Raw genomic sequence first — 21,452 nt, 5'->3', positions numbered from 1 at the left:
CAAATATGGGTTATAAATCCACTTCTATGGTAGCTAATTTCAACCATCAAAAATAAACTATTAAAACATTGCCATAGTGAATATTCCTGGTAAGTTAGGAAAGATTGAGAAATATCTAAACTTATATTGAAATAAACAATTGACAAAACCAAGAACAAGTTAAAACATACCACACATTGAGACAGACCAAGGTCACATAAAGGTACATAGAATTTAAGTAGACTGATATCCACTAGAATGAGACGAATAAACCAGAAAGTATATGAAAGGTGATTATCGCAGTTCTATTAATTATATCAGGCCTATAAATTAATTTCAATGGATTTACAACAGATGGTGTTATTGGGTATAAATTGCATCCTATACATTTGTAACTAACTTATTGAAGCTTCGGTCACAAGCTTCAGTTTCCAGTGCGTTCAAAATGAAAGTAATGATGATTTGTACCGAATAAATTGCATTTGCGGAAAGATTCACTCAATTACTTCAGTTCGCAGATAAAAATGGCTGAGGGTCATGCTTCTTTGGTCTTTACATTTTAAAAGTGCCGTATTCTCCTGACCTTGCTCCTTCTGATAATTAATTACTCCAGCACATAAGTGCTGACCTGTCTGACTAGTACTTTATTTGTTATGACGATACCAATAAATGGGTTCTTTCGAGTTCTGTTAATTACCTGAAAGATGAGAAAGAGTAGTGGCTATCGATGGATAATACTTTGAATAAAATACATTGTATCGATTTTCCCAATATAGCTTCAAATTAAAAAAAAATCATTTAAAACTAATTTATAGACCCAATAGTCTCTCCGAAATGTTAATATACGGTATTTCACTCCACATTAGTTTAAATATGACATATTACTATAACACATAACAATAACCAAATAAAATTAGAAAGTAAAACAAAAATTACATAGTTATTATATATTATAGAATAAGTTTGTTGCTATTAGAAAAAAAAAGTAATCAAATTCTAAGCCAGTAAAACTATGAAATGATTGTAAGTAGTAGTGTCCTAAAATTCTTACACCAAGTAAATATGCTAGGATGCAAATAAGAGTTCATTCAGTAATCATAAAACGGTGAGTAGAGCATGAACTTAAAATAATATAGAAGGTATTTAGGAAATAATTACTTTTGCTTATTGGATCATCACTTTCGAAAACATCCTCGTTGTCACTGCAGAATTCCACATCGATCTGGATATCGTCACTGGCTGCCGACAGGCGATGTTTCTTCTTTAAACTACTTCTCGGATGATGGATGATATCCTTCATTTTGGCCCAAGGATTTCGTAGCTGTGATTTGTGTATCTGAGATTTATGTCGATACTCCTATATGATAAATAACAAATTTTACAAAACTTGACTATTTAATTAAACTGCATCTATGGTACCTTTGGATGTGGAATGTATTGATTTGGGTTTTCGTCATCAGAACTTCTCGCATCCTCACATGCTGTTCGACCTAAAAAATAAAACAATTACACAGTTATTATATATTATAGAATAAGTTTGTTGCTCTTAGAAAAAAAAACACACAAATCACAATCACAAATACTAGTTGTTCGTTACTAGTTGAAACATATTTTATTTGTTCTAATTGTCAATCATAAAGAGAATTTGGATCTATGGAGTACAAATATGAGGTTGCACTAAAACATCAACTAATAATCCAACGCTACCAAAACACTTTTATGATCCAAGATTTCGCATTGAAACATGAAAAAGGTTGCTAAATCCGCTATTGGATAACCTGCAGAAAATCCGAAGATTGAAGCTAACCATATCACACGAACTTGTATATTAATTGATATAATAACGCGATGGAAAAACAATATGGTATTAATCAACGTTAGGTAACAAAACAACTTCTAAAATATGTCTTTAAATATCCATTCTCTTTTATAGTTTTTCCACCTGACTGGAGCTGCCAGTATGTGCTGGAACTCAGATATAATCCACTAACACATTTACTAATATTAATTATAATAAATATTAATTACTTATATTTATAATTTTGCTTTATTCCAAATCACAAACACTAAAGCTATAATCTTTTTCCTTGACCGTAATGATTTTTATTAACCCAAAATTATTAAGGAAAGAAATACGAAGTTATTAAATGGACGAAACATTAAATTTTATTATTTTGTTGGGCAGTGTAATTAATACAATTATATATTTTTTGGATATGAAAAACGATACATTTATTAGAAATTGTATAACTGACCTATTATAATTGTTATATCGGTAATGTTAATCACATTGCATGAAATGATGATTCTTTGACTATTTGGCACCTATCTATACTAAAACAAATAACGGCGACCTTGGTTTATCGTAATTTACTACTACATTAATTTGTTAGACAAAATTTCGTGGCTCGTTTAACTCCATTCGCCATTTCTTGGAACAAAATCTGGTTTAACTCAACGACCGCTTGACATATTTATTTCATTATTAGTCCAGTTTTATTTGATATCTCAATAGGTTGCTTCCCGAATTTTTTATTTAATTTTATATTAAATTATTGAGTACAATTCAAATATCTGTTCTATTGTCTTACATTATTTTGTACTATTACACAGTCTCCGTAGGTCTGGGTCTCTTATCTGCAGTAGCTGAAGAACCTCTAGGCTTTGACGAAAGTGTAGCATGTAAGTGGCATGGTATTTCCCAGCGAACATCTTAATTTCTTTCTTGACTGTAGACATTTTTACTTTTTTTTGGTTTCAGCATACTAGCTGACTACATATGTCCTGTCCTAATACTTTTTAATATAAAATATTATTAATTTTGTTTTCTGGCGTGGAAATATATAATGTTGATGGTTTTCTACTTTTCGAACAAATACAATCGTAATGAATCACTTGTTTTAATTGGGGACATGTGCTATTGTTGATGCTGATGATGAATTAAGATTGACAACGACGTAGCGGGTGGCTATGCGGGCTGAGAATTTAGCTCGCTGACAATAACTTACTATGATCGTATCTAGAGAATAAGGGTCGTTTAAAAAAGTGTAATGTTTGAATAAATTAAGTGAGTGTGTTGAAATTCGCTAAATAACACAACAGTGTTGAGAACGACTATAAAAAGAATAATCATCCAACGTACAATGTATTTGATCAATTGTTGAGGTGTGAATGCATATACAATTCAATAACAAATACTAGGCATAGGCACTAGCAAAGAAACGTTCCCTTTCAAATCAATAACAAAAATAAGCCTACGATACACTAACGCAGGTAGTGAACGATGGAGCTGACGCAATTTTTTTGGATGCTTCTGGTGTAACTCGATGGTGATTAAGCGCAACTTTTCTACGTTATTCATTTCGATTCCATTAATTTATATCTGCGACATAGGTAAGTCTAATTAGTGGCATTTTGAAGAACGATTTGATATCTTTAGAGTGTCTGCTATTTCATTCAATTTCAATTAATGGTCATTCAAAATCATTTTGTAGATTTTTTAAATGTTTTTTTCGGAAACAACCTCTTTTGGGCGTCCACTGCGTTCACCGTCTTCGGTGCTCATTTCATCAGGTCTAAACTTAGCATGCCAATCCTTTATCAAGCCAAGTTTTTGCTTCAACTGTATTTTTTCCCTTCAAAAACCAATATTTTATCAACACGCGAAATTCGTTTTTATCCATTTTTTTCTCAATAACAAAAGTTGTTTCACTCAAAATGCTATCATTCACAAACTAATAATCCGACAGCTGTCAAATTTATACACGCATCTCTTGAGCGTTAGGGCTAACTAAAAAACATATCGATTTAATTCTAGTCGCGCCATCTATGTGTCAGGTCGGGGACTTTTCAATTGACCTGTCATACTTATAAACTATTTGTTTAAAAAATTTGTTACTCTTTTAAAAATACAACTTATATATACTTATTCTACGATAGACACTTTGGGCTTGTTATTATTTATGTTACTGTTTTTAATGTACACTGAATTTTACTAATATCTTGACTGAACTTTACTGAACTATATAGTTAAGTCTTATAAATGTCACATTAAGAATAACGGCAATAAAATAAAACCGCAAAGCGAAATAAAAATCAACATAAATCACCAGAAATATTTCCTGCTTTTCAATCACTTACCATTCCGGTAAATGTTTAACTAGGATGCACACGAAAAACACTTAAGTGCAGTCCAGATCAGGATATTCGAATCGGTTTATTCCGTTTCACATTCGGAAGCGAATTTAACGGTTATTTATATGCGTAGAAATTAAAATTAGAGCTTCGCTAAATCCGAAATAAATATTTCGAGTGAGCGATGAAAAGTTCCAGATTTCGTTCTAAGAATGGTTGATGGAGTCGGACGCACTACCAGATATTAAGTAAAACATTTTGGCGAGTTCGTAAATTACGATTCTTTTTTAACGATTTGATTATTAATTTTTATCTACGCCGCTTTATGGAAGTGGATAGATATACGCAGTTCAGATTTAAATTTTCTATTATGGTTTATTATGTGTTATAACTTTTACAACTTTTATCATCTCATATTTATTTTCTTTCAATATATTATGCATTCATAGTGTGTTTAGTTATATATTTTTTATTAATATATAAACACTAGTCATTGTCGACTAACCTACAATTTGGTTCTGAGTGACCCACCTGCATTACTTATTCTCTATAAATATTAAGAGGACTTTTTACTGTTTTTGCACTTCACCATACAATTACGCAAGACCACACAGTTTCATTCTTTTCAGTCTGCGTGCTAATTCAGTGTTATTTAAGAGTTGCAACATTTTGGTGTTGAAAGTGGAATCTTGCTTCATTTTCTCTTCGTGTCATCTCATCTAAATTTGTGATATCGAAACGTCGCAATGTTGCTGCATCAACTCTGAGTTTTAGTTCGGTTTGACTTTGACATACAACAAAATTCTTATCTAAATAATATAATTGAACAAAAATGTTATCAAATATAATTTATTTTAACATGATAATACAACTAAAAACTACAGTTAATTATACAGCCACAATAGTTTGTAGATTAGGGTTAGAACTTCTTATCGCCATTGCTTTCAATAATTTTGCATACGTCTGACAACCGGACGAATTTGACAGGCTCATTCGTTTACGTGTTGGGACTAATCAGACTGCATTGTGTCTCTTTTTAACTAGGATAAAACGAGAAGGAAAATATTGTCTGATTCTGAAGCGAATCTACAATTTGCGGTAGACAATACATTAAACATCTTGATCACGTAGGTACAAAAAAACTTCGAATAGGCTATAGGTACATCTACAATATTTCTCAGGATTTTATACTGAAATACTTGTATTATGTTGAGTTTTCTTACTCAACTATGTTATGTTACTTCTTTCTGAACATCCCTCAATACATAACTGAATTCTAGGTAAGTATGGGCTTTAGTATTTGCTTGTACAGCAGCAACTTATCATTTAAGGGTAATTTAGATTTTCTTCTAAATAACATTTACATTTGACCTTTGCAAAATAATACATTTTTTATATTTAAATTAGCGAAATTTCAAAAGCGAAACCTTGCAAGACATCGTAAAATATTAAATGGATAAAGGCTTAAAAAAGAATTTATATAATAGTAAAAATTTTAAACTTATTTGTATATTTAGTCGTCAATTTTTAGTTTTGCAAAAAAATATACTTTAAAATGATATACTAACTATAATTTATAACAAAGCACTTGTCAAATTAAAATTTTTTTTATTAATAATTCTAGATGATGTATTCGAAATTAGTTAAACATACTACCCTCGCTCTTCTAGTTTTCTACTTCCTCTTCTTCTTCTTCTATACTATTCAGTTGTTTGTATAGTTGAACACTTAGAACTTCAGTAATTAACAACAGTAAATAATTAAAAATTAATATCACAAACATAAAGTATGAAATGACTAGCAGTATTTAATTCTCTTAATCAGTGAAATATATTATATTAGTTAGATATATTATTTAGTTAATATATTAGTTACAAATAATCTATTAGTATTTTAAAAATTAACTTGTTATACGTGACATTATTTATTATATAGGACTAAGCTTTGAAGTTTGAACGTTTGAAGTTGAGTTTAATATTTTTAACATTCACAATTGTTTTAAATATGATTGGCAACTTATATTGGATAAGCTCTATGGTTCGTCTAATAAGATTCTCATTTAACAATTTATACAATAAAATAAGGGATAATAGTGTGACAATAACTGATGAAACATAACAATACAATTTTTGTACATCACGTGTTACAACATTCATTGGGCATTGATTTCGATGTAAGAACTTTGTAGCTCCGATATGACAAATTTGTTGATAAAATCACAAAATAAAATGATCACTCATACAGTGGATGGTTAGTCACCAATCTTGACTAGTAAATGAAATACTGATCGAAAAGATGTTATGGAGGTACATAGTTCGATTTAAAAATACAAACCACCAACAAATACACAATATTTAGCTTTTAAAATAGTTGCATTTCTTCGCGGAATAGATTCTTAGATAGTTTCCATGAATTAGATTCGTAGATAGTGTCCAAATAGTTTCTAACGTAATGCCCCATTCTTGTATCAAAACATCCGCCAATTTATCATGGAGATGGAAATCACTCCACACATTTCGTTGGCATATAGCAGTGTTTGGCAGTAATATATTAGTCATTGTAAGAACTTTATCATTTAGGATCTCCGGACCCGTAAGCTTCTTTTGGGGCACTGCATACATAAATCAGTTGTAAGAAACAATGTAAACGATGATTCATCATACCATATCACATTCTTCGAATCATCGAATATTCTGATTTTATTATCATTGCACTACTTGGTGTATCAGCTTGGTGTTAGCTTAATGTTGAATTGTATTGTCATTTTTTCTGCAGTAGTTTTATGTTGTCAGGTTACAAAAATTTTTACTGTTCGTCGATATAATTCAATTAACTATGAGTTTCGCCTATTATTCTATTCGCCAATGATGTTTTACAATATTTTGTGAATGCCGTTATAACTTTGGATACTGCCACTCATGAAACGTCTTGAAAGGTCTGAGAGATCACACATTTCACCGATTAACTTATCAAACGTGGCAGATTAAATTACTGAGCGACAGACACAATAATATATTACTTACACAAAAGCAGTTCTGACAATATAGTACATCAAGATCTACTAAAATGCACCGTATACATATTATTTTGTTTATCCCCAATATTTAATCTGCTTTTGCATTACTAAAATGGTATACCAAATTATTCTATATAATAACATAAACTGCTGGCTTGGTTGGCGCAATAGCACTAGTAGTAGTGCTTTTTGTTCAAATGTAAGTAAAAAGGTAAACTTTCTCGCAAATGCGATTTATTCCATTCCATTACAAGTTTAGCTAGTTTTTGCTTAGACGAAATGATACTTGAGTGAAGCTTCCACCTTCCTTGAAGTTGGTTACAAGTGTATTTAATGCACAGTAATACCATCTGTTGTAAATAATTTATAATTAATTTATAAGCCAAACTAAATGAATGGGAACATAGAATCTGAAGGGAATGAACATAAAATGAGTATAGTTAAGAAATAACAAAAGAATGGAATATAATAAGCCAAGAAGATGTTGGAAATAGGATGAAGCAGAAGAAAAGGCCCAAAAAGAACTGGTTGGATACGGTTAAATTTATTGTTGATGTTTGAAGTGTTGGTGTAAGTTGTTGTATTCAATTTTTTAATATATAGTAAATTTTTATTAAAAATTATGTTAGTAATTAATTGCTTTTTTTCGTCAAAGAGCTTAACACTCAAACAATTTTATTGTTGTCGTCTTGAAAAGTTGGAAATCATTCATAATGAACACCACCATTTCTACATCACGATAGTAATTTAAATAAGTCTCAACTGAACGAAAGAAGTTAAAGTCGGATAAAAATTATATCTTAGTTTGGATGAAATCAAATTCGTTAGATTAAATTAGACGACGAAGATAAATTACAGTTGGACACGTTTTGACACTTGAACACATTACACTCAAGTTTTTCATAGTTGGCTTCAATCGATCCGCCATTCCTAGAACGAAATCTGGATATTTTCAACATCTCGAATATCTATTTCAAATTTAGCGTAGCTCTAATTTTAATTTGTACGCGCTGATATAACATATGTAAAAAATAAAATACTCATTTTTATTTCCCAGTACAAAAAAAAACGTTTTCTTTTCCCGCCGTTACCCCGAGTGCCCCGAAAGCCATTTAGATGACACGTAAGGCGTGGAAACAATATGTTACGGCGGGTTTGAAGTCGATGTTAAGGTGTAATATTGAGAGTTAAAAATAATCGGCACGTTGTTTTGAGAACTTTGATTAAATGTGTATCGAAAGAGGGACCTTTTTTCAGAGAGAAACATAACAATATATCAGCGCGTATTCGATTCTGTTAAAACATCTAAAATTATACATGTCAAGTCATTTATTTCGTTTGTTTATTGATCAATCTGCCTGTTAAAATAGTAGGGAAGATTGTGAAAGTGAATTTAAAAAGTGAAGTTAATATATGAGGTAGTTTTAGTAGCCTCTTGTAAATTTAATTTAATTATAACTATATATGTAATTTTTCGCAATCCCAATTCAATCGGCACAAAGAAAATATAATACAAATAAGATCAGCAAGGTGAAGAGAGGAGAAAAGTGGTGAGAGAGGAGGGGAAAAAAGTGAAAATTGCATAAATTGGCTAAAATGAACATAAAAATAGAAAATAAGAACTTAGAACATATGAAAACTGATGGGTAAATATATGGAACTAAATAAAGAATATGAACAAGTTGGATTGAATATATTAACAGCAATAGCAAAAATACGTTTTTCCTTTGAGCAAAACCATTCATCAAACCATGTTCTAACTTCTTCGAAATTGGCGAAGTGCTAATCTGCAAACACGTGGTCGATGGTTGCAAAAAGTTGATAGTCGGATGGGGCAAGGTCTGGACAGTATGGCAAATGCGAAAATATATCCCATCCAAGTACTTTCCATGCTTTCAGCGATTTTTTTCTTTTTATTAAATAATAAAAGTAATGCGAGCCGCAAGTGCACGTTTTCAGGCACGAAACATTGTATTTTCAAGGAGGTATAAATCTATGATGGTGTTACTTTCGTAAAATATAACATGCATTGCTTTGACCCTTTATGTCAGTAGAAGAAAATAACATATGTGTCAAATTATAAGATTGCATTACTTAGATTTATTTTATTTTAATAATATAATTTACTGGATAGACTAAGATCAAAACTCGCAAATGTTAAAACACATTTTTTGTTTTACGAGAACTTCAATCATACCCAACGTAAAACGAAAATACTAATAAATATAAAGTAGCCATAAATCGATAACAAAATCAAAAACAATCTTGAAATGTTTGCAATAAAAAATGCATTAAATCGCAGTCATAAAACACAAGAGTTGCATCACTCGAGTGAAATAAATCAGTTTAATTGCTTATTTCACTAATTAAATCCGTAAATAATAGTGATTTATTTGTCTTTTAGACTTTTATAATTCAAGAAATTGAAAGAAATATTATGATATGAGAAATATGCAATATGAAATGAAATATATTTTCAATATTCTACTATTGAACAGAAACAAAAATAAACAAGAAATTTAGGCAAAAGTTCGCATTTTTCTAATCAAGCTTTTGTACGTTATTCCATTCAAATATCTTTCATAATTAAGGAATAATAGCTAAGGATTAGGATTTGCATAAGCATAAGGATTTGATAGCTACATTTATTTAACGATTCAATGTGTAGTATTGGTGTACTGCTCTTCTTGATATTTATCTTAGTCAATAAACAGCCGAAAAAATTATACGGGAGGTGATATAGATCGAAAAACATTCCAGAAACCTTAACACAGAAAGATGGTATACAACGTCTACCAGCATTTTGGAAATCAGTGCTAGGAGAAACTGCAGTTAACAAACCAAGATAACCATAGAGAAAGTCAGTAAATTGCAATGACAATAACCCCAATAAAATAGAATCAGAAAGAGAACCAGAAGATAAACAAAGCTCACAAAACCACAATTTATCTTTTACATGCGAATTTTCGACAGTACGGTACGACAGCAGACAGGCCTTGATCTGGAAGACAACGGACGTCTTGTAACGCTGAAAATATGGCTCTGGTATGCGATAGTGTTGCAGAGTTTCCCGAAATATCAATTTGGACAGGTGGTTCTCAGTTACGCATTTCTGCACGCAATTTAAGGCGAATTTTGAAAACTGATTCCAAAAAGATTCCCGTGCAAAATTCCATAAGTTCATAAATTGCTACCGAGAGATCCTGATAAACGCATTGAGTATAATAATGCAATCCTAAGGCTGTCTGGTGAAAGTTATGATTTTCTTCTCAGTGGCCAGGTCAATCAACAGAACGGTCGGTTTTGAGAAACACATAATCCTCAATTAGTTCATGAAATATCATTGCATCCACTAAAAACAACTCTGTGGTGTGGTATTCATGCTGAAAACAACATTGGTCAATATTTTTTTGAAAATGCAAATGAGATGTTGCAATTATTGTTACTGCTGAAGGTTACCAAAACATGATTCGAAATTTTCTTGTACCTGAAATGGAAGAGCAAGGAAAATAGGCCATATGGTTTCAGTAAGGTGGGGCTAGAGCACACACAGCTCGTTCAACAATTCAATTATTGATTGACGTTTTTCCACGAAAACTTGCATAACCGAAAGTTGCATAGCGAATCACGATCACCATTTAGCCGATATAATTTTCCAATCATAACGACAAAATGTAAAAACTAAATACACTTTTTATGAAAACCAAACTTAGTTATCTTTTCTTTGAACAATGTTATAGGCAATCAAATTCGTAGCGGGACTTTTGTCCCCACCTATTAGAAACATTTTTAAACAAAAAAATCTGTTATTTTACTTAAAAACAGATTTATTCAAGAAAAGAAGAGGCCACTGGTTGAAAGGCGAATCTGAAGGTTCTTATCGATTAGAAAACAGATTTTTTAATTACCATAAGAAATACTCTTTTTTTATTATAATACTTATATAATATTATAATTAAATTAGAGCCCTAAAAATATTATCGGAAACAATTACATGATCTCCGTAATCACTCGCTGTAATAGCTAAAACGAAATCACAAACAGCAAAAATAAATCCACTGTTTAGTTATTTGTTTTAGAAATCTATAAACATTCTTATATATTGTTTGATATATTTTGGGAATAAAACAACATTTTCGACTGATTTAATCAAGTTTTCAAAACAACGAAATGATTATTTTTAGCGGATAAACAACGAGTTGAATTTTAACGTAACATATTGTTCCACGCCTTAAATGTCACCTAAATTATTCTGGAACAGAAATATATATTCTCTACATATGTTGTATATGAGAATATACGTTAAAATGAATGATAAGTTAAAGCCGAAATAGATATCTACATTCCTAAAATTTAGTCGGTTCGAAAGAGAATATTTAATAGTAAAAGTAAAGCAGAACCTAAAAAAATTATTCAATATTAAGAAGACCATTTCAAATTATACAAATCTACAGAGTAGCAAAAAATATTAAATGTTCTTCAAGTTAGTGAACAATGAGATGGTAATACTGTCGGTTGCTATTTCCTTACTACCACCGGAAGTGACAATTATAATATATAACAACAAAAGAAAACCTTATTAAGCTATGATATTTTTAAAGCTTTTTAAGACCATCTAGGTCTATCCTCACAGCTCCATGATCATCTTATTTCACAAAGAAATAATGTTCTATCACTCTGTAGTCTTTAATTTAATCCTAACTCTATTCTTGAAACCATAATCCTAAATAATAATAATATTAAATAAAGTCGATATTAAATGAATTCCTAATTATAAAAACAAATAAGAGATTAACCATTTTCTGATGGGTATTATATTTAAGGTTTCAGTGAACAATGAGATGAATTAAATAACAAATCTTCGCCCCAGATACTAGATTCCATTGCCTCATTTATTCATTCCTATATAATTTGTTCATATAAGTTATTATTGAATTACTGAGGTATTTTCAATATATGTGTTATGTAATGAATGGTGAATGAGTGAGACTGAAGGTTCTGTTTTCTCATAGATAAGAATCCCCTGTGTCACGTTGTATCGCTGTTCAATAAATCACATCTTCTTTCTTTAAATAAATCAATTTTTAAGTAAAATAAATTTTGTTGGTTTAATACCCTTTGGCTAAATATTACTGGCGCAGTCGGTAGGATTCCGGAGAGATCATAAGGCTGTTCTCTTTTGAATTCATTCAATTAACCGGAATAAAATTAAATCAAATTAATCAAATATGAAACGAAGACAGGTTGACTTTGTATTGGCAATCGTTTTGCAGTTACTCAAGGCGTTTCTTGGTATAGTTAAAGGAAGTTCGGGCAACAGTACAGCAGCTAAAGCTGTAAGGTAACAAAAGGTGGATTGAAAGCGCTCAAAGACCACTAGCCATAAACTGTTCCAGGTAAGAAACATTCAAGCTTTAAAAAATACCCCTAATTCGTGGATTCCCAGCACATGCATAACAGTTCAAGATGTAAGGCCATCAAAGGCGAACTAAAGTTGGTGTGAATTAACATAGTCCACCCAAATTTCGACAGAAGTTTGCAATTCATGTGAACGGCCACCAAAGGCGAATTTAGAAGCTCAGTTTTTTAACCGTAGACTATTGAAATATAGTCACCAAAATTTGAAAAACCATTCTGTAGAAGTGGTCCATAGAAATTTGACTAAAAAGAGTACCATTTCGAAGATCTTCAAAGGCAAACTAGCGAAAGAAGATATTCAAAACGTCTTTTGTAACTAGTCTATAAGTAATCTTATAGTATTGTAATCTATAAGCTCTCCATAGGGTCTCCACCGATTACGTACATTACTGTGGCCATTTCTTTAGCAGGGAGGTCTTATGTAATATGGGCCTGAATATCCTGCCATGTGTGTAAAAAAACAATGTGAATAGTAAATGAGTGAGACGGTCTCGGTTTTCCTAACACATAATAACCTCTATTGTTGCTTTGTAACGCCATTCAACAAGTCGTCTTTACTTTCTTTGATTAAATCACTATAAATCAACAAAAATAATAGTCCACCTCCTCTACAATCCATAATTATTACAACCATATCCTACTATAATTAATTAAAATAAAAGATATTAAACCGATGCTAGTTATCATGACATAAAATTTCATAATATACTGTCTTGTACATTATAGGTTGACTGTTCACTACTACTTTGGATAGACTATAGAAATTTGTCTGCTCTACTAGGATAGGCCCACTTCCTTCACAATTTATAATTGTTACAACAATATCTTACTATAACTAATTAACAGAAACTATCTTAAAGATATGCTCATTACCACGACATAAAATTTTATTATATATTGTCTTCTACAAGAAAAGTAGACTTATTTAACCGGACTAAAAATTCTACAATAGAGTTGAAGTGGACATAAAACGAACATATCCAGGTCTAAAAATACTCGGTCGGCCGCTTTGAACACTTGATTAAATGGCTATCGGGAGAGAGATAGAGGTTTTACAGCCAAAGAGTCTAATAATAATAAGGTTGTTTGTTTGACGCGTTCTCTTATAGCAAGACTGCAAATACGATATTAAAATAATTTCGTATAAATAGCATCATAGTCCAGTCAATGGGTACATCGGACCTTGTAAAAGATCAAGGGAGTATTTATTTTTGTGTTCCCAGGTTTCATATAAATTTTACTATATGTTTTAAGCGGTCACAGGATTTGTTTTGAAAAGGGTGTGGTTGGATACATCGACTTCGATTGTTAATTAATCTTAAAGGATTTGCTTTTGGTGTAACTAATATGCCCCGATTCATCTCGTCATTTCAAATTTAATTTTTGGTTTGGTCTCCGAAATTATCCGATCCAAAAAATTGTTATAAACAATATAGCTCCACTTTATAGATGCCATAATAAATGTTGAGGTTCAAAAATATGATGGTTGCTTTGGCGAGCAAACAAAGAGCTACAGCAAATCTTGAAGCCAGTGAGGATCTACAGAGTGCAATTATGGGGCTGCAGAAAGAAATTTAATGTAAACATGATCCAGGATTGTTAACAACCCACGGTATATCACCCCAACATATATCAGGTCGTATAAAGTCAGTGAAGAAATTAAACGAATTGAGAAAAAATACCAAAATAGATTGCGTGATCATAAAAATGTTGAAGTACTGCAGCGGCCCGACAACAGTGGCTTTCCCTGACATCAAAAACGTTTGAAAACGCTTATGTTTTGGGTAATTAAATAAGCTTAAAAAACATAATTATCCATAACTTTTTTAACTAACCAAATGCGTTTCGTGAAGAAAATTTTACTATAGATAATTACAAAGCGAATGTGGACTTTTTTAATGTATAGAAAACTTGTCATCATATTTACTTGTGGCTAATAAAAGCATAAGCCAATGTTTTTTCTTGTAAAGCATCTTATACTACCAAATCATTCCCATCATTAACAGTCGTTAAGAATTAAAACAGTAAACATCAACATACATTTTATAGATTGTTCATAAATATTACAATCGATTAAATTAAACTATAATATGATAAAATATACACATTAAAAATAATAAACTAAAAAAACTACATTCGTATGTCATCATTATATGGGATCTGTATAAAACAGAAGCAACTTACCATTATATCAAATTAAATATCCGTTCTTAAGTTTGAAAATAACTAAAATCCGTTGGGTGTCAAATACGGCGAAGGCGGTGGATTTTGTAATATTTGATTTATATTTTTATTATACGAAGTCGAATACCATTAACAATCATCAAGTTCGACCAACTTCATTTTCGAGGAGGCAAATGTGCAATGGCCTAAACCCGCATCCGTCAGTGTTACGTTATAAATGACTTTTGACAATCATATGAGAGTTCCTTAACCCCAAAAAGGGGAAATTAACTGAGAAAATTAATTTCAGCGTTTAGAATTTTAGGGTTTCGGTCTATGGAGATAACACGAAATGAAACAGTGGTGTTCACATTATGTGACCGTTATTTATTGATGATATAAAATATTAAGGAAATACAAATAAATGAAAGGCATCGGCGCTGGGTTTAGCTGTTGACGAGGCTTGGGCAGTCGATGGTGGCACGTCTGAACTGAACTCTGGACAGTGACTGAATAAGCGATAGTACCCTTCTATAACATCCCAGATAAATTTCTCGGGGTTGCTAGATAATTGTTATCATTTTATAGTTGGTGCTGCTAGCACTCCGTACCTGTTCAACATCTGGAATTTTATTTCTGGGTATTTTATAGACAGTTATTCCACGATGTAAAATTCGACATGTCTCAAGCTACAGAATCATATTGCTGTTCTGTCACCATCCATTTTTTAATGAATCCATTCAATGAACTGTCTACGCCGTGTACGATCGTTAAACTTCTGCTCTTAGGTCCGACAATAGAGCTTCTTGCAGTTAGTATCTTGTAGATGATGCCGAATTGATATTCCTGAACTTTCAAAAACACTCATACCCATTGCTTCGATTTTAATGAACATTAGCCTGCCAATCCAAATCGGTAATTATTTCAACTATGTGGGTGACCGCGCATATGACAACGAATTCAAATCTTCGATAGATTCTGAAAAGCCGGCTTGTTTGACGTTGTGGTAAAGACGACAGGTCGGTCCACCTACTGTTGCGATAGTCGCGGGTTCGAATCCTGCTGGGGCATGGTCGTAAATTTATGTTTGTGATAGTTTAATAATTGTAATTTTCGTAGACAAGTGTGCAAAATTCGACAAGGAAAATAATCCCAGTCATGCCAGTAACCAGGCTGGGTAAGATCGAATGTCTTATGGGATGACTAAGTTGGTCACTCACCAGTCGGTAGGCTTAATGGCGAAGACCGTGATTTGGGGTCAACGTTAAACTGTAGGTCCAGTCCAGATAAACCCTAAATTATATATATATATATATATATATAAATGCTGAAAAATTTTTATATCTTTTTTTGGTCAAATAATCTGTAGTTAATAGAAACAAATTAGTCAATTCCTTGGAAATAAATTGTCTGTTTTTGTAATAAAAACACGTTAGAATTATTATCTACATACATTTCACTAGAACGATTACTAATCCAGCAAAAATCGCGAAAAAAATATTTGCCTAGCTAGTCTCCCTATACGAAGAAATTTGCCCCCTATATACAAAACAATATCGGATAATTTAATAAACAACGGGCGAATTGGCTCAAGGAAATCGATAATTTAGAAACTGGCGATTATTTATATTCGCTTCTTTGGTGTACCGAATTAGATTTCCAAAATATTTACAATGCAAGTGTTGCGTGTTCTAAAGCAGCGGACATCTGATATTCTATAATACAGTTTTCAGAAAACTGGACGGACGAATTTACGTTAAGCGATTTCGCATTAATTTCGATCGAAAAAAATAATAACAAAATTCTTTTACCATACGTAACGCCTAACTTACTTTGTTACGATCAAAATATAGGAGTACAAATTAATTTGATCACTTTGTTTGTGATCAGATGTGAAATTTACTCGTGTAAAAGCGAATTTTATTTGCTTATATTTTTTCGATATTTTTTTTTTGACCACGTACCATCCAAGGAAATCACAAATCGTTTCGAATATTTATGGTACTTAGGATTCCGTTTGATAATTCGATATTTATTCGACCTTTTTTAACTTTGGGGCCTTGAGAATACCCAGCAATAAAACAATTGCCATGAATAGGAAAATGTTTGTTACTTTACTAGGGCTGTTATTACCACATGTGATATCTTCATTCATTTGTGAATACGCGACGTTCAGAGTAGGGGTGTTGACTATCGAGATAAATATCGATATTGATCTGGTTCGTTATCTGTTATCTGGTTCTTCTGATAGTTTCGCTTTCGAAGAAAAAAAATGTCGATATTTTTTATTTTATAAAAATTTATTAAATGATTTTTTATAATGTTTATAATTATTTTCTTTGAAAAAATATCGATAAACATTAGATATTTATTGAAAAAAATATCGATATATTGACATAACAGTCATCCCTAGTTCAGAGTCACTACCTTTTTAATTCTGTTAGTTTTACTATGTTTTGTGCTGCCCTACCAGAATGATGAGTTTGATTACAAAGTATTCTCGTTTTCTCTTCTTAATTTCTTTGCATTTTATTTATTTCATTTATAATTTTCAATTTTGTTATTTATTTATTTATCTATTGATCCATATTTATTTATATTATAATTTATTTGTAACTTTATCATAATTTTTAAGTTACTGTTACCTGTTACTACAAATTTTATAAGCCAGAAACTGATGCCAAAGTGGGCAAACTAACTAATGTATCGTTATGAATTATTGATAATTTGAAGCATGAAGCATATGACACCGCCGAAAGTTGTACTTGCTGGGACTTGATATTTAACGTGTTTGCCTTTGGCTTTGGTTTCCCTTGTGCGTATTACACGTACATTATAGCCGGAGTTAGGAGAAGTGACTACACAAGAGCAAAAGTATTGTTTATTTATTTATGTAACATTCTGACTTTATCCTAGCGAGGCCTACTCTAGTCTAACTCTAGTCTCGCGTGTGTCATGTACTTGATCTCATTTCACTAATTCCCAATAATTCTCTCAATAACTCCCAATTACTCTTGCCATTCACTCGGATCTTCATGGAGTAACAACTCCAATTCTTTGGTTTAGATTTTTTTGTTTACTCAGAACGAAACTTGTGTTCGTCGATACCATTACCTACTTGTTTTAGCAATTGGATTCATATTATAACAGTCGTTATAACATACAATTAACAATTAAAGCAAAAAAGAAAGCCTTCTGTAGAATACCACATGATTAACACATAATAAAACATATTCAACAGAGTAAAAAATAATAATTTTCTATAAAATTTAAACCGATATACACGAAATTTCTTTGACCATTAAAAAAAAACCTAATTATATATCACTATAAAATATTCAGTCAGTAAAAATAAGAAAATTAATTTGCGCTAAATATATTTAGTGTTGATAAACTTACCAATACGTTGGAAATCGTCGTTTGATGATGCTGAACTGATGGAGCCAGGAGTAGATATGCCCGCTCCCGAATCACCAGCACTGTGTCCCATTTCATCGCTGGTTGATGGTACACGAAGATATCGGGCTATTTCGTAATTTACAGGTACATGTATACCACTATCTTGCGATTTGGTATCTCCTACGTTGGAAGCTTTCTCCCATCTAAACAAAAACATGAAATATTTTACCTACTATATTTTAATATTAGCATCTAGTTTTGTATTTATTAACGTCAATTTATAATTATTCGTTAAAAGTAACTAGATCAAAACTATTTTTGTCCCCCTTGAGTAATTGCTTCGGTACAATGGATCTTTGACAATATTTTTATAGTTCTGGCAACAGTTTCTGGAATGTATGAAATGACATTTAAACATTTGGTGAAAAACAAAGTGGTTAGGGAACAAAATATTTTATGAAAAAGTTGCGAAAAATTAGTACTGCATTGTGATTCAAAAATGAAGATTTATTGGCATATAATTTCGGCTCCAAAAATGATCAGAATATATACAAAACCATAACATTTACATTTTCTTTACGTATTTTTCATTTAATACAATATGACAGTGTGTCGAAATAGCAACGAAAAATGTTAATATGCATTCAAATACGGAAAACAAAGTGAGAAGACAACAGACAACATGTTTTCATAAAGATGGAACCAACAACTGGAAAATATTTTTTACATCCAATCATAGAAAATCTCAACTTTGAACTTTTGAACAGAGTACTATTCAAAAAAATGTATGGGTCGCCAGAATAGTTTAGTTGTGCCTATTGTTGCAAAATTATCTAAGAAATGATGGACTACAGGACTAAACATGTCCCAGTTATCAATATTCCTATTTATACTCGGTATGTTATGTTTAGAAATAGATATGACAAAATAACCACACTCCAGCGAAAATTGAACATTCCCCAGCCTTCCATTATAGATGGCGGACACTACCGCAGGAAAATCAACCATCAAGGATTGGTATGCTAAGTTTAGACGTGGTAAAATGAGCACCGAAGACGGTGAACGCAGTGGACGCCCAAAAGAGGTTGTTACTGACGAAAACATTTTAAAAATCCACAAAATGATTTTAAATGATACACTCTAAAGATATCAACTGAGCGTGTACATCATATCATTCATGAATATTTGGGTCTCAGAAAGCTGCGTGCAAAATGGGTACCGCGCAAGCTCACCTTTGACCAAAAACAACGACGAGTTGATGATTCGGAGCAGTGTTTGAAGATGATCAAGCGTAATAAACCCGAGATTTTGCATTAATATATGACAATGGATGAAACATGGATCCACCATTTCACTCTGAAGTCCAATCGACAGTCATTTCAGTGGACTGCATACGAAAAAACCGTTCCAAAACGTGCGAAAATGCAACAGTCGGCTGGCAAGGTTATGGAGTTTGTATTTTTGGATGCGCATGGAATAATTTTAATTAACTAGCCTGAGAAAGGAAGGACCATCAACAGCGACTATTACATAGCGTTATTGGACCATTTGAAGTACGAAATCCGCGAAAAACGGGCACATTAAAAAAACAAACTGCTGCTTCACCAAGAAAATGAACCGCGTCACAAGTCAGTAAAAACGACGGCAAAAATCCATGCATTGGGCTTCGAATTGCTTCCTCATCCACCGTATTCTCCAGATCTAGCACCGAGCGACTATTTCCTGTTCTCAGATCTCAGAAGAACGCTGGTACTCGTACGAAGGACAAATCGTAGTACAAAAATGATATTGAAAAACCCTTGAAGGGAATTATGTTACCGAACTAATTTTGCCAAAAAAATGTATTTTACAATGGTAGGCCGGGGACTTTTAAATTGACCTGTTAGTTTTTATTTATTTGCAACTACATAACAAATGAAAAAATTACTAGCTGAAATGTTGAGGGTGTCACAGCTGAATGCTACTGTGTTGGATGTGAATTTAATCCGATATGAATGTCAAATTAGAAGTCTTGATATGGTATTGAACTTAATTGGGGTTCTAATACTAATTTTAATATATTATAATAGTCGAAATACCTAAAGGCTGCTTTAACTTTGGTCCATTTGGATACTTTTGACTGTTTATCCTTTTTCATGGCATCGTCCTTTTCGCCCACTTCGTCTCTTGCAGCTTCGATTAGGTTAGGTCTTTCAGTTGCAGAAACGCTTCGATGCCTTCTTAACAAGGACGAACGGGTTTTCGGTCGACTCAGATCCTACAAATAATTTTCAGGTCAGACTAGGTAAAAAAATTGTATGGACCCGAGTAAAATATACCTTGTTTTTCGGATCCTGCAATATCGATTCTAGTAACGCTTCGGCAAAAACGGTATCTTTCTCCAGGTCTGGATACTCTTCTTCGACCGCCGCGGGATTAATATGGATCCTTTCTAGATTATTTAAGTGTTCCAGGTCTCGAATCCTAAAAATTAGCTTTAATTAATCAAGTATTAGGTGTGTTTGAATTCGTAATGCGGATTAATTCGTAGCGTTTTAAGAAAATGGTATAAAACTATAAAAAACGATAATTTGTATATATCAGATTTTTCGCCGAAAGTACTGTAGTACGAATATCTTAATTTAACGTCTGCACATGAACGTTCAAGAATAACGATTTCGATTTACAAATCGAGGAACCACCCAGAGAGTACAATAAAATTATGAAGATTTGAAGCAATTATTCAATAAACACTCATCTCAAATACTTCAGGAACTAGTTAAACTATTAGATGATAATTTATCAATAAAGAAATGGGTAAAATAATTGACGGTAATAAATAATGAGGGAGATTCAAGAGGGAATCAAATGTTGTGATTTATTTATATGATTATTATCTACATTGCGGACTCGTAGTTGATATAATCAAAAACAAAATGATCTAGTTAATACTAATACGAGTTTTTTCAGATATATTTATAGTTCTAAACAGTTCTGTCGGCCTACTTTAAATTTTTCTAGTACCATATGATATACATCTAAATAATATGACCCAGGTGATTTAATAGATTAATTGAACAAAATTGGCTCTTCTTCAAAGTTATTTTCAGATCTCAGACTTGCCGGCTGTAACTTTATCCTTCCGAATTTATTCAAATTAAATGGCTTTCATTCTCTAAACTAATAAAATATTTTCAACGTTGCAAGGTTTGTTTTTATGCAATAAAAGCAATCTTCCTAAAATATTTTAAATCTTCTTGGATCTCCATTTTTGGATCGTAATGTACACTTTTGGGATAAAATTACTTTTATTACTACATTTATTTTTTCACGATTATTTTCCTAACTGATCTTTCTTAGATAC

The 21,452-nt window shown here is 31.9% G+C and overlaps 1 protein-coding gene across 10 annotated transcripts in view; it reads right to left on the bottom strand.

The window, feature by feature from the left end:
- Positions 1-21,452, bottom strand: part of LOC143196635 (uncharacterized) — a 61,442-nt gene that overhangs the window by 19,232 nt on the left and 20,758 nt on the right. For all 10 annotated transcript variants that reach the window (XM_076404491.1, XM_076404496.1, XM_076404494.1 and 7 more), the window contains exons 3-7: positions 20,428-20,572; positions 20,188-20,366; positions 18,110-18,312; positions 1,399-1,469; positions 1,138-1,336 (exon numbers count right to left, since the gene is read on the bottom strand). In XM_076404491.1, the coding sequence (XP_076260606.1) occupies positions 1,138-1,336; positions 1,399-1,469; positions 18,110-18,312; positions 20,188-20,366; positions 20,428-20,572 (797 nt within the window). The remainder of the gene's footprint in view (positions 1-1,137; positions 1,337-1,398; positions 1,470-18,109; positions 18,313-20,187; positions 20,367-20,427; positions 20,573-21,452) is intronic.

Source organism: Rhynchophorus ferrugineus, unplaced genomic scaffold (assembly GCF_030347505.1).
Source record: "Rhynchophorus ferrugineus isolate W39M unplaced genomic scaffold, kcgeb_rfMv2 rfM4, whole genome shotgun sequence".
In the NCBI taxonomy this organism is placed as follows: domain Eukaryota; kingdom Metazoa; phylum Arthropoda; class Insecta; order Coleoptera; family Curculionidae; genus Rhynchophorus; species Rhynchophorus ferrugineus.
The sequence above is the reverse complement of the archived record's forward strand: the minus strand, read 5'-3'. Positions and strand labels throughout refer to the sequence as shown.